Source organism: Protopterus annectens, chromosome 16.part0 (genome assembly GCF_019279795.1).
Source record: "Protopterus annectens isolate FY-2018-M chromosome 16.part0, PAN1.0, whole genome shotgun sequence".
Lineage (NCBI taxonomy): Eukaryota > Metazoa > Chordata > Ceratodontiformes > Protopteridae > Protopterus > Protopterus annectens.
Window position 1 is genome coordinate 877,855,736 of NC_056750.1, and position 14,431 is coordinate 877,870,166.

Genomic DNA, 14,431 nt, shown 5'->3' on the forward strand with positions numbered 1-14,431 from the left:
CCTCAGCAAGAAGAGTTTCGGAATTGCAGGCCCTAATGGCAGTTCAGCCATTTATTATTTTCCATCAGGATAGAGTTTCATTAAGAACTAATCCTTCCTTTATGCCAAAGGTGGTATCCAGGGTTTCACTGAATCAAGCTATTCACTTGCCTACCTTCTTCCCAAATCCACAAAACAAAGGGGAGAAACTGCTGCACACCCTGGACATTCACAGACAGTTGCGCTACTACTTGGTCAGAACTAAAGGTTTCAGAAAAACTGACCAGCTGTTGGTAGCATATGCTTCTGGTACTCAAGGAAAAGCAATTTCCAAACAGACAATTTCAAAATGGATAGGAAATTGCATCCGGTTTGGTTACTCATTTCATGGAAAGGCTGTACCAGCTAACATCGGACCTCACTCTACGAGAGCCACAGCCATCTCCACAGCCTTCTTAAGAGGGGTGGCTACAAAAGACATTTTAGAAGCTGCCACATGGAGCTCCGTGCATACATTTGCCAAGTATTACAATTTACCTCTATATTCTAGATCCAGAGCAGGCTTTGCTACGGCTGTCCTGCAGAGTATCTTAGCTACACCATCCTTTTCCTAGTACCTCTACCCCCAGATTGGCTATGGTATTCTACCCATATGTGATGACTGCAGATGCATCCTTGAAGGACATAGTACAGTTTTGTACCTACCATAAATGTAGATGTCTGATAGGTATGCATCTGCAGTCAGGTTTACCCTCCCTCCGTCCCCTCTGTGGTATTCCTAGGGTGCTTACCTCTCTATTAGCTAGCTGGGGGATCTATTATGGTGCATTTGTTTTATATATATATATATATATATATATATATATATATATATATATATATATATATATATATATATATATATATATATATATATATATATATATATATATATATATATATATATATATATATATATATATATATATATATATATATATATATATATATATATATATATATATTTTTTTTGCAAAATGTTTGGATTTTTTATTGCATTTTTCCAAATTTAGCCTTCCTAGAGGGCACCTGGCATCTGGGGCAAGAAAAACTGAGGAAGATGGCGTCGGCTGACGCTTTTATACCCCAGGCGTTGTGACGTCGGGGAAAGGGCGACATCAGCTGATGCCGGACCCAGACTTTGGAATCCGGCCGACCGAAGGGCTGCCTGAGGCAGGACAACCCATATGTGATGACTGCAGATGCATACCTGTCGGACATCTACATTTATGGTAGGTACAAAACTGTACTTTCCTTCTGCCATGTTTTTCAAGAATGTAAGAACATTAGTGATACTACGATCTAATCAACTGCGTTCTCACACAATAAGACAACGCCTGAGTATGCAAAAGGTGCGCCTGATACCTGAACTATTCAGATGGTATGGTGTGTGTGAGAACAGGGAGGTCTGCAGCAAAGTCCTAAAGATTCAGATGTAACACCATATACTAAAGGAGGTCCAACTGACAAAATCCCTTAGAGAGCTCCCCACAGGAAACAAATGAAAGCTCTATTGTTTGACTTTGGACAGTGCTGCTCAAAACCATGCATTGTTCACAACAGGATAGTAGATTGCGATGGCCCAGGCAAAAATTACTGCACTGCAGCTCTACATTCTCCACCATCTCTTGGTGCCACATTCTCTACTCTGTCCTTAGTAATGGCTTTCTGGTGTGCACAGACCTGTTAAGGCTCCTCCCTACAATAATTCAGTTCTAGGCTACCTCACTTTGGTAACAGAGCCGTCTTTAAAATCCAAAAGCAATTTAGGATTTTGTGAAATAAGTCTCAAATTAAATAATAAAACTGTATAACCAGGGTGGGGGAGTATGCAAGTATGACTGATTTTAAATACATACCATTACACTCAGATGTGAAATTAAAAAACGTGGTACTTGGGACGTAATATCTTGATGGGATGCACGTCTCTGGATATTAAAACTACCACCACTGCAAACACAGAGATAAAGCAGTCAGCTAGCTAACTGTAGCTTGACCAGTAAGCAGGGTGCTGGAAAAACTGAAAGAAAGCTGGAGTTAAAAGTGAGCAGCAGAGTGTGACTCTCATATCCTTTTTGGTGTGTGTGTGTGGGGATCCACTGCCAATATGGCACCTTCTGGTTAAAGAGGTGGCAAAGTACGAGTGCTAAGCACTACCAAGCTACACCTGAGCTGTATGCCTGCACACAAGCACTGGTGAGCATGTGTAACAGGCTGAGCAATATGAACATTAGCACACCAGTGGGATGGGTTAGGCTCTGGTATAGAAAATCCACACCTTCTACAGATGACAGTTTACCTCCACAACTACTGTTAAGTGTGGAAAACCAGACACATTAACTAACAGTATAACCTCACTAAACAAGGTCATGCTCCCTCTAATTGGGTAATGTGGAATGCTAAATCCAGGTTAGGAGGGGAGAACAAATGGGCAATATAGTGCTGAGGAGGGATGCTAGTCAGGGAGGTCTCAGAGAAATGACTTACCACCACTGTACTATCAAACGTAGAAAACCTTTTACTAAAAATCAATACAGCTGTTCCAGCAATACAACTGGGAGGACCCTATGCTTGTTCCAAGACAAACATTCCACATTCTAATGACTGCTAACTGAAAAATTTGTTAAAAAAAATGTTCAGTGAGTTAAGTGCTTGCATACAACAGAAATGTGAAAATAAAAACTGCAAAGAATACCAGAAAACCTGACACCAAAAGCTGAATTTTCATGAAGCTATTTTAGTACACATTTCAATGTATTTAATTCCTACTGTGCTGTCAAGTAATCAAACCACATTACTGAGGTTAACTAAGCTGCCTCTGCACTTGATTTTTTTTTAATCAGGAAAGATGCATATCACTTGTACAAATTCTGAAATGAATGCACTCTTCCACTTCAACCTGCAACAGTCAGGACATACAAAAAAAGTACCAAACATAGTAAATGTTTGTTGAGATTTATTTAAAAAAAATAGGTTTAGGAAAAGGACAGCTAACTTCCCAGTGCCAATACTGGATAGCAGAAACAAGTCTCATTAAATACATATTTTTTTTAATATTACATAATGAAACAATTATTGAACCCCATCAATAACAACTCTGGCATGTGGTGTACTCCCAAACATATCATTCGGTGTCAGTATAATGCCAAGACTGAAGATGCTGAACACTTCCTGCAGATGTTTGACAGAATAAGGAAAGAATGCAACTATATCAACATGATCAAACAAACGACTTCTGATACAAAAGGTGCTTCCTCTTCTGTTTTGATGCTCTCTGAATCAAGCAGACTGTTACAATCCACCTCTGGAAGACCAAAATGACTCTCCACAGAGGTCCGCGTAGTACTCCCCAGGGTACCAGCAACTGCCAGTGGGATACAAAAAATACCACCCAACTTGCATCACAAAAAGATGTCTGGTGTTTTATACCTTTTATGGCTGGTGAACATCAGCAGAAATAAGGGCAGAAAGACACTAGCCCCCCCCCCCCCCCGCCAGTGAATCAAAGAGGTCTGTGAAAGTCAGCCAACTGCAAGGGACAGGAGTGAATTATACATGTGACAAATGGGGCACAGAGTTACATACATGCCTTGGCAAGTTGCTACCAAAAAACTGCAAGTCAGAGGGGGAAAGGCCTTTCATTTCTTTGATTTTCATCTGGCTTCATAAACATGAAAAGTAGCAATAACAGCTCATTTACCAGGGTGACGAGTGGTGTATTTCAGTAAAGGGCAAGCAAATGTTAACCAAGAAACTAACAGCTGCGAAGAAGGTGCTCCTACATAAAAAAAGCAACCATTTTTTTTAAAGGGAATATTTAAAGTTGAATTCAAGTTATACCCCAGTTTGGTAGCCATTTTCACCGGTTGTGAAAATAAAGAAATTCTCTATGTACCAGAAGTTTTTTAATGTACTGAGTGCCTACTGAATTTTCTTATCAAAAGATTTCTTGGGCTTGATATGGAAAACTGGCTGACCTTTAACCCCAGTTGACATTATCCTCAGAACTCACTTCTAACACACCAGTAACAAGCCCAGTACCAATGGTTCGATTTCCATCCCGTAGTGTAAAACGTTGTCCCTTTTCCAGAACCATTGGCTGTCGGAGTGTGAGTGTCAGAGATGTGTCTTCTCCTGGCATCACCATTTCCTAGCACAAAAAAGGGGAGAGAATAAAGACAGCCATAAATACATTTAGTATTGCATACAACGCATTTTATATTTTATGCTGAACTGCCAAGTACAACAGTAATAAAATGGAAAATCTACCTCCGATTCCATAATCACATTTCCACTCAAAGAAGCACAACCTAATATAGTGACAGCTGCGACTGCTATGACATTTACTACACTATCAAGTTAAAGAACATTTTTCCCCGTATCATGTCTCAGTGAAGGAAAAGAGCAAAGCTTCACCTAAATGATACACAAGTCTAAAGACAACAGCAGTGGCTTGCAGTTAACCTAAGTGGAGGAGTCTGTCACTGGGGGGGGGGGGGGGGGGGTATTTGACTCACAGACACAAGGTACAGGGTTTGATTTTCTTCTTTAGGGGGGACATTGGAACGGGCTATTAAGAAAGCTAGCACTGTAATTGGCTATTAGCTTATTACACCATGAATAAAATGAAAATTGTTGGGGGTTGTCATATTGGTTAAGGTGTTCACCTCACAAACAAAAGGTACAGGGGTTGGTCTCACCAAGAGAAACTGGCTAGGCTTAAAATGGCCCTCAAGGGCAGTTAACCTGGTACTTGTCTATGAACTGCTAGTGCAGCTGCTGTAGGGGAAGACCGTACTCAATGAGACAGGTGCAGGCACAGGACATGCAGCTAGCTAAACATGTCTAAGGTACCTCATAGCAACTGCTCAATGCAAAAAAGAAAGAATGGTTGCCAGGCAATCACACAGACACTTGCAAAGGAAAATGAATGTCTGAATAAAGGCCACAAAAATTACCTGCCGAGCCCAGCCTGACAAACAGGCATCTGTTTCAGGTTGCTGAAAAGTTTTCCTCAAGAAGCAGCAAACTTGGAATTTGTTATATTTAGGTAGAACACTGGCATAATCTTAATCTCCACATTTTTATTTTATTGATTTTTTTTTTTTAAATGAAATGCTATTTTGGAACAGGCTTTAATCAAAAAGAATTTGACAAAAGTAAATAACATTTTACCCGCGGCATTTACTTTTACAGGACGATTAATAAAACACAACAGGGTCCTGCAGTATGGATGGGAGAAATAAAGTAGCTAGCCCTGTAGTGTAGAGGGATAAAACCTGGACTATGACCCAGGTTACCCAAATTTGATTGGCACCTCAGGTATCTAAAATGCTGTCAGGGAGGAAGGGTGTGCCTGTTGTGGGTGTGGGATCATGCTGGGTACATCTTTGCAGGGCCAGTGTTAAGAGAGAGGATGCTCAGCAAAAGCAGGTGGGAGGATATAGCAAGTCTGGCAGCCCTATGGGGACAGAGGAAGGATACAGGCTCAAGTGACTCCTCATTGCCTAGCCCAGTTTGATGTCATCAGTACACAGTAAAAGATCGCAGTATGAACGTCCTTTCTTGCCTTGTCTTACTTAACTAGCATGGCAAGTCTGTAGCCTCATTAACCTGGTACAGTGTGTGTGTGTGTGTGTGTGTGTGTGTGTGTGTGTGTGTGTGTGTGTGGGGGGGGGGGTATGCATATGGTGCTCTTCCAGTAGGAAGACCCAGAGCTGCCAGGGCTGGGATTTGTGGACAATGCCAGTGCAGGGGCAGATAATACAGGAAGTCAGCAATAGCAAAAAAAAGTTCAAAAATGAAGTTAACTCTCTGATATCTCATGAGTTCTGCAACATTCTAGGTTAAAAAGGTCTGAATACATTTAAGCAAGGTTATTTAATTCATTTCTTATCAAATTAAAGACAGAAACATCACCTATCAAGTAAAATGCAGGTACCTCAAAAATACTATGACAGCATAACTGGTAAGTCTATTTAGTGGAACTTTTTCATTCCCAGTGGTGTTATGCAACTAAATTTTTTAATTAATTTTTCAGCAATGTTTGCAAAATGAAAACAAGCATTCTTCTTTTACAAAAATATGGTACGAGTTTCATTCAATGACAAAAGAGCTCTAACTCAAAGAATTTTTGATATTCAACTTAAACTCCCATTGGTTTTAAAATCCTAAAAAAAAGAGAGATATTGGTAACACACATACAAACCAGTTGCAAGGGTTAAAGCCATTCAGACTGGTAAATGTATGCGTGTGTGTTTACTGTGAAGACAGTTCACTGCTCATCCCTGTGAACCCAACAGCAGAGCATAAGACTCCTCCCTGGATTTTTATACAGATGCTATGTGCTAGTTTTGAGTGATGGGGAGAAATTACTACTGACACTATCTTGACACTGATGAATTACTGGAACTCTGGCAATGGGCAGGTAAAACCAATAACCAAATGAAAACAGGTGACACACTACTCATTTAAACAACCAAGAAAAGGTGTACGGCATGGCCTTAATGTCCTAACGCATTCAACCTGCCCTGAAAGGGTTTTTATTCCAGGATGTTCCCAGTTCCTTGGAAAGGAGGGCAACTAGAGATCTATTCTGGATCTCTCCCTGCTCGACACCTTTCTCAAGGTCCCTTCTTTTTGGATGCTTGCTCTACAAATCCCGTTTCCTCTTACTACCCCAGGCTTTTCTGGTGTCTTTGGATCTGACGGATGCTTACCTTCGTATTCCTATTCACCTTCCTTTAAGGAAGTTTAATTTCTCTGTTTCTTCCTTTCGTTTCCAGTTCTCTGCTTTGCTCTTTTGCTTTTCTACTGCCCCAAAGGTATTCAGAAAATGCCTAGCTCCTGTGATTGTTTTCTGCAGGCACCAAGGCATTCAGATTTTTCCTTTATCTAGATGACCTGTTGCTTCAGTGCCTTCTCCCAGTTGCCTGTTAAAGGATCTGGAGTTCATCATCTCTCCTTCAAAGACTGGTATTCATCAACTTCCAAAAGTCCGTCCTAACTCCCTCTCAGGATCATGTGCATCTGGGATGCAGGATTTAGACAGTGTCAATATTGGCCTTTCTTCCACCTCAAAATGTTTTGTCATTGACAGCCTTCTTTCGGTCTCTTCTTCCCTTAACTGCCATGCCAGCTAAGGAGTTTCTTCTGACTCTACGATTCATGGCCTCTTCTACTCCAATGCTCCCTCTTGCTAGACTGCATATGCGAAAGCTTTAATGGTACCTCAGGTAAGTTTTGCTACAGCACGGTCACCCTCTGGATTTCAGTGCACCTCTCGTTCCATGTCTAAAGAAGGAATTAGACTGGTGGATTCAACAGTTTGTTCTCAACCCAGGCCTACCCTTTTAGCCTCCAGTCCCTTCTCAAGAACTGTTCATGGATGCCTCAGACATGATGTAGGGGGTTTCTTTTGGTCACTTGAAAGTTCAGGGTTTCTGCCCCCCCCCCCCATCAGAAGTCAGCCCGTATCAACAGCAGAAGAGATTAGCGCTCAGATTCTGACCTTTCCACCCATGTGCTCTCCATGCCCCTTGATAATGTAAAGGCAACACTACAGTGAAGTGGTATGTCAACAAACAGGGAAGCACAAAATCTTACCTCTTCTGCAGGATGGCTCTTCAGGCTTGGGAGGTGGCTCTCAGTTATCAGTTAACTCTTCAGGCAGTATACATTCTATCAGAGCATAATCTAATAGCAGACACAATGAGTAGGTTCAAAACAGAGGCTCATGAATGGATGCTTCACAAAGACATGCTTCTGGACATTGTTCATTGGTGGGGTATTCCTCAGGTAGACCTTTTTGCCTCCCATCTGAACAGACAGCTCCCTCTCTTCTGTTCCAGAGTACCATACCATCTGGTGTGGAAGATGGATGCAGTTTCTTTTCCTTGGAAGGAGGTGTTTAGGCTTTCCCTCCTCTTCCTCTACTTCCAAGAGTCTTGCAGAAGATTCAGCTTTACTCCCCAAAAATCTTGCTAGTTGGCTTCCTTTTGGCCGAGACAGCACCAATTTCCACTCAATACATATGGCTAGGGGCAATCGCCACCGGTTTGATCTGCTCACACAGAACAAGGGGTCTCTCCTCCAGCCTTACATGTCCACTCTTCAATTGACACTATGGGTGACAGGGTTTTGATTTCTTTGAGGCACATCTTTTCAGAAGACATGGTCAGGGTTTTACAGGAGGCAAGGAAACTCTCAACCAGAAAATCTTGTATATCCAAATGGAAAATATTTTCTGTGGTGCCATGCTTGTAACCAGGACCCTTTTTCAGTGTGAAGGCCCATTTGTCAACCATTTCTGCTAGTCTGCCCTTGAACCTTTCTTTGGCTTCTCATTTTGAGAAGAAACGATTTCTTACAGGTGTCCTACATATTAGGCCTCCAAAGAAACCTAATTTTGTTTAGAAAAACTGACTCAGGCTCCTTTCGAGCCTGCACATTCTGCTTCTTTGCAACATTGTACCTGGAAAACTGTTTTGTTGCTGACTCTTCTGCTCTGAAGTTTTCTGTGCTACGGGCCATTGTGGCTATTCCTCCTTTTTTGGTTTTCACACGGACAGGGTGGCCCCTTCATATTAATCCTCCTTTTATGCACAAAGTAGTAAATGAGGGAGTCCTTGAATCAGTACAACTCCCGTCCTTTTTCCCCTTCTCCTCAGGTCTGCTAGTGAGAGCGTCTTCTATAACCTTGGATTTGCACAGACAACTCTGGTACTATTTAAATAAAATTAAAGCCATTCGTAAATCAGATCTGCTTTTTATTTCCTTTCATCCCAGGGCATTGGGTTTGGCCATTTCTATGTAAACCACCTACTCCTGGATATCAAAGGCCATTTCTGTTACATTTTTTATAACAAAATTTGTCTATGTATGACAGACCTCTTTCATGAAGGCTCTTCTCTCTTCTGGTGCTTTCCTTAAAGGGATGGACACCAATTCCATCCTTCAAGCTACAACACTGTCTCCAGTGCATACCTCTATTAAGCATTATAAGCTGGATATGGTTTCTAAGGCACAGCAGGATTTGCTAGAACCATTTTATGAGGGTTTGTTGAGGGCTCTTCTACCTCCCATTATGCATCTCTTTTTCCAATAAACATCTTTATTAAATTATTACACATGACAGGCATTCTTATATTTATAAAATGAAAAACAGACCACTTTAGTTGCAAACATTATAAATCAGAGACACCATTGAAACAATTGCAGTTGCAAACATTATACATCGCTTATAGTCTATACAATCATTGTCAGTTAAGCATTATATGGCTCATTCAAATCCTGCCTCTTAAACCTCGTCCCTTCTCTAATACCATAACGAGAGCCCCAACCTCCATCAGTTCAAGCTCCTCCTGAAGAACACCTTGCTTATCACTGGCTGTGTTCCTGCCACCCTCCAGGATAATTTCCATATCATACCCTTTACTTATACCCTGTAGGGTTCACCTACTTCACACAACCCCTATTAATGTCTACAATCCCAGTATGCTCCTCTCCCTACACAGATTTCTTATTTCATCCTCTTTTCTGGACTCTGCCATTGCTGCTCCATTCTGGGATCAGCAGATTGATAGACATCCTTAGCCACAGATACACGCTTCAAACATACAATGCACATAACTGTTACCCACATATGACATTTTTACTCATCAAAATTCACTACTTCTCTGCTTAATTGCATATCATTGTTGTTGCATTCTTATTTGAACTTGTTTTGCTTGCTCTGTATATAAACCACAAGTTGCCTTGCATATAAAATTACTACTGTATGTATTGTATTGTTCTGTATTGTACAATGTGGAGCTTTTCTCCCCAGGTCTCTGCTGAAAATGGGCCTCTTGCCCAGTCAGACACTACCTGGTAAACAAACAAAATAGATAAATAAAATATATTGTTCCCACGCTTCCCAATTTTTTCCTGTGTAGTTTGCTCCTTCCCTTTTCTAAAGATCCCAATTCCAGTTGTTTTATCTCTGTTACTATATTAACTGCTTCTAGTAAAGTTGGTCTAGACTTTGATTTCCATTTTCTAGTAATTGCTTTTTTGGCAGCCTCCATAATTAGACTCAGAGCATTACTATATGTCTAGACAATTCTGATTTTGTATCATAGCTCAAAAAAAATCAGCTCCCCAGCATCTCTGACAGAGCAGTCTGCAGGGCATCCCTAAAGTCTGCCAGCTCATTACACTCTCAAAAAACATGTTCTCAGCCACCTCCTTCTTGCCTGTCACATCTCCAATATTTGCTACCCACCTGAGAAAAAAAGTCTTGGAGTCTACTTTGGGTATAAAAATACGTATGTAAACACTTCCAGGCAAAGATCCTAAATCTTCTACACTTTGTTGCATATTTGGGAGATATACATCCCCCACTGTCTTTTTGTGAATTGCTTATCCAATCTCTCTTCCCAATCCTTTCCAAGATCCTTTGATTGATTGTAATAATTATCATGCAATATTTTATATGCTCTATTAAGTATTCCTTTTTAAAAGGCAGCTTCTGTTCTAGATTCTATTAAAAACTCTACCAGTGCTGGTCTTTTATTTAGGACTCCCACATTCTTTTTCTTTGCCTATATTCTTATAACAATCCTTGACAGGGAAGGCAAGGCAATCTCTAACCTGCAGTCCAAATAAATTCTTGGCATCTTCACATTCTACTACCTTTCCCTTTCTAGTTATCTGCTCCCAATGCCTTGTGTCCTTTGCTAGTTTTCTCCAATAAATTCCAGCCCCCCTTCTTGCCTCTTATCTGTATCCCTAACCTATGGTTATTCTTAACGGCAGAATCTCTTTTCTCCATTCTCGTCCTGGTTTAGTTCTTAGAATACTCTCTGCTATTTTAGAAATATTAACACTCTGTATAATTTTTGTTGTTCTCCTTAAGAGTCTGCATTCAAAATCCTAATCCCTCCTTATTTCTTGAGCTTCCCACCTGTATCATCATTCCTTTCCACTTTGAATTATAGTTTTCTGCTTGTGCTGTGTAGAACGACCTTATCTGTGTTGCTCTAAAATACCCCCTCAAATTGGGAAATCCTAGTCTACCTTGCTCTATTGGAATCAGCTTATCCCTCTTGACCCTTGCTGTCTTCCCTTCCAAAATAAAATCCTTCAACTCTGTTTTATTACTATCCACAACTTCTCCTCTGGTTGATAAAAATATGCCTGACCTGTGTATAAAAGACTAAAGGGACTACAATCATTTTAATTACTTGTATCTCAGTATCCATATCACAAAGCTTATAGTTTCTCAATTTTTATATTATCTTCTGTTTAGTCTCTTCCCATGTATCCTTAACTGCCACAACAGAGTCATTTCTAATCCATACTCCTAAACACTTCATTTTATCATGTCCCATAAATAAGGATATTGTTGGACAAATTTGTATGTGGGTACATAACTTACCACTATTGCCTTTGTTTTAGCTTCATTAATTTTGCATCCAGAGAAGATTTTAAACTGTCTTGAAATGTTCCACAACACTGTAATGTCCCTTTCTGGTTTTGTCATGAATAAAATATCGTTATGTGCAAATAGAGCCAGCTTTTCCTGAGTACCATACCAATTATATCCTTGAATTTTTAAGTCCCTCATTTTCTTCACCAATGGTTCTAGATATAATGCAAACAAAGAGGAAAGTGGACAACCCCTCCCTGGTTTTTCTACTCGAGCAGAAGATGGAGACCGAACTCAACCCAGTTTAATTTTTGTCTCCAATCCCTCATACATACTCTTAAATCAACCTTATAATTGTATCAGGGAAAGAAAATGCTTCCATTGCCCTTGCTCATGAAGTCCCAGTTTACGCTGTCAAATGCTCTCTCTACATCAAGCCCCCTCCAATAACAGTGGTATTTTCTTACATTCTGCTTCCATGTTAATATTGTCAAATGTTTGCCTCCCGTCAACAAAAGAACACTGATCCATATCTACCAATTTTGGTATCACTTTTGCCATTCTTTTAGCCATTATAGACAAATACTTTATAATCATGGTTTAGTATTGAAATGGGCCTGTATGAAGCTGGATCCGATGAATGTTTACCCTCTTTAGGTAGTACAGTAACAACCACCTAAAACAAAACCTTCCAGATCTTTCAGTTCTTCCCCTCCTACTTTCCACACTTCCATAGGAATACCATCTACTCATGGGGACTTTCCTGTAGGCTGGTTATGCATAGCCATTTTTATCTCATCTCTTCCTATCCTAACTCTTAGTAATTGAGCTCATCTACCTCTAACCTTGGCTTATTTCATTCTTCCATAAACATTTCCATTTGTACCATTTCTTGATTTCCATACACCTCTGCTTTATACACACTTTCATAACATTTCTGAAATATTTCTAATACTTCTACAGGATCTCGTTATCTTCCTTGTTATAGGCTCCCTAAGCTTGGTGACCGCCCTTTCCACTTTCTGTTGCCAGAGTCATTATCATAAAAGTTTCTGTGTTCTAGAATTATCAAAAAACAGTTGCTTAACAGCAATCTTTCTAAACTCGTGCATATTATCAAGGTAATCCATTATTTTGTTTAGCATTCTGCAGTTGCTCCTTTTCTTGTTCTGAGAGATTCCCCCTATCTTGCAATACTTTAACATGTCAGTCCCTCTAAATAATTCTTGTTACTTAACCACATCTCCCTTTCCTTTATTTCCACCCTAATTTTAAACTCCACTTTAATTTTATCCCACTCCCTAGTTATATTTTCAGAAGAAATGTCTATATTTTCTAGTAGCTCCTGAATTAATTCCAAACACATTCCTTAAATTCCTCTCTTCAACCAACAGATAGGAAAGCACCAGTGTCTCATTTTTATTTCAGTTATTATTGGTACATGATCTGAAATAGTTATTGGGTGTGTTTCAAGACCTTCACTTAAATGCACAAGTTCTTGTGAGATACAAATCCAATCTAGCCTAGCCCAATTTTTGTTTCTTGCAGAATATGCATATTCATTCCGAACTCCTAGTACTGAATTCACATCTTCCATGCCAAACATCTTCACAAATTTCTTCAAAAATCTAGCCTCCTTTGTTCCATTTTCCCTTCCAGGCTCCCCCAGACACATCTTTACTGTTGCAAACTAAATTCCAGTCTCCACCTATAAGTAATATTCCTTGCTGAAAGCTGATTATTTCTCCCAGAATTTTCTTAAGCACCACTGCAGCAGTTTTATGTGGAATGTAAATGCATTCCAGTGTAATCCTCCTCCCTTGCCAGTAGCCCTTTAGTACTATATACATCTTCCATTACAGTCTTTTTTTTTTTCTCGAGTATCACAATTGGAGCTCCTCTTGCAATTAATATAAGTACTCCTCTTTTTCTTTGCCTCAGATATTCTGCTGAATAACCATCCTGAAAACTGTTCTTTATCAAATTCGCATGTTCAGTTCTTTCCATGTGTGTCTTCTGTAGCAGTTCACTACTCTGTCTATCTGCTGGAAGACCATTCAGACAGAGAGATTACCAAAAGCATCATTTTCTTATTTAGTTATCACCTTTTATATACAACTGTTTTTTGTTGAATGTCCAGTTCCAACTTTTATGCTACATGCATATACTGTTCGGCAGGTTAGTCTTTTATACAGTTTCTTGTCATATCCATTTCAGCCTATGCCAAATCTTATGTAACTGTATTTTTGAAAGCCCTCAAAACAGAACAACCCCCTAAAACCTACTAACTTAACAGTAACACACAAAACTATGTACATCTTCAAATATCAAGATTTTTGCTTCCTAATAAGCATAAAAGTTCTAAGTTGATAGTCACACAGATAGGCTAGAGTTAACCAAAAAGAAAGGTTAGTCATGCTAAGATGCATGGTACAGCCTGTGCTATTAGTAAATGCTATTTGATTTGGTCTATCCTTATAGCTCTCCCAGTTGAGAAAATACTTTCTAAAAGCCATTTCTTTTAATCAAAATTGTCTTTTAGTGACATGCAAACCAGACTCAAAACTGCTAAGGGTACCTTGTTTATTACAATAATTCTTTTTCATTTACACAACTTATTAGATAACTCATAGGGCGTTAACCCAGTCATTTCTATATGCCGGCATGGGAAAAAGAACACTGATTTTTTTCTTAACCAGACCTTTATACTCTCTCTTCCCCCTCCTCTTTTTTTTTTAAATTGCAGTGCCTACATTTCTTAAAACTGTAGAAAAAGAGAAGGGAGAAAAAGAAAAAAAAAAACAAAAGCACCCGTTTATATTGGTATCTCCATTGCATTTCCAAAAAAGAGAGAGAGAAAAAACTTTAAAGTTCAATTGTTTGTTTATGTCTTAGTTTTAAAGCTCTCCCAGCTGGGAAAACCCCCAATTGCTTTCAGAGAATATTATGCCCTAGAGACATGAGAAACAGACAGTTTCTATCAGACTGTTTCCATGGAAATAT

The 14,431-nt window shown here is 39.6% G+C and overlaps 1 protein-coding gene across 2 annotated transcripts in view; it reads right to left on the minus strand.

Annotated features, from left to right (window-relative positions):
• Positions 1 to 2,957: 2,957 nt before the first annotated feature.
• Positions 2,958 to 14,431, minus strand: part of TUFM (Tu translation elongation factor, mitochondrial) — a 144,658-nt gene continuing 133,184 nt past the window's right edge. For both annotated transcript variants that reach the window (XM_044058531.1, XM_044058530.1), the window contains exon 11: positions 2,958 to 4,168. In XM_044058531.1, coding sequence (XP_043914466.1) covers positions 3,998 to 4,168 — 171 coding nt within the window. In that variant the 3' untranslated portion in view covers positions 2,958 to 3,997. The remainder of the gene's footprint in view (positions 4,169 to 14,431) is intronic.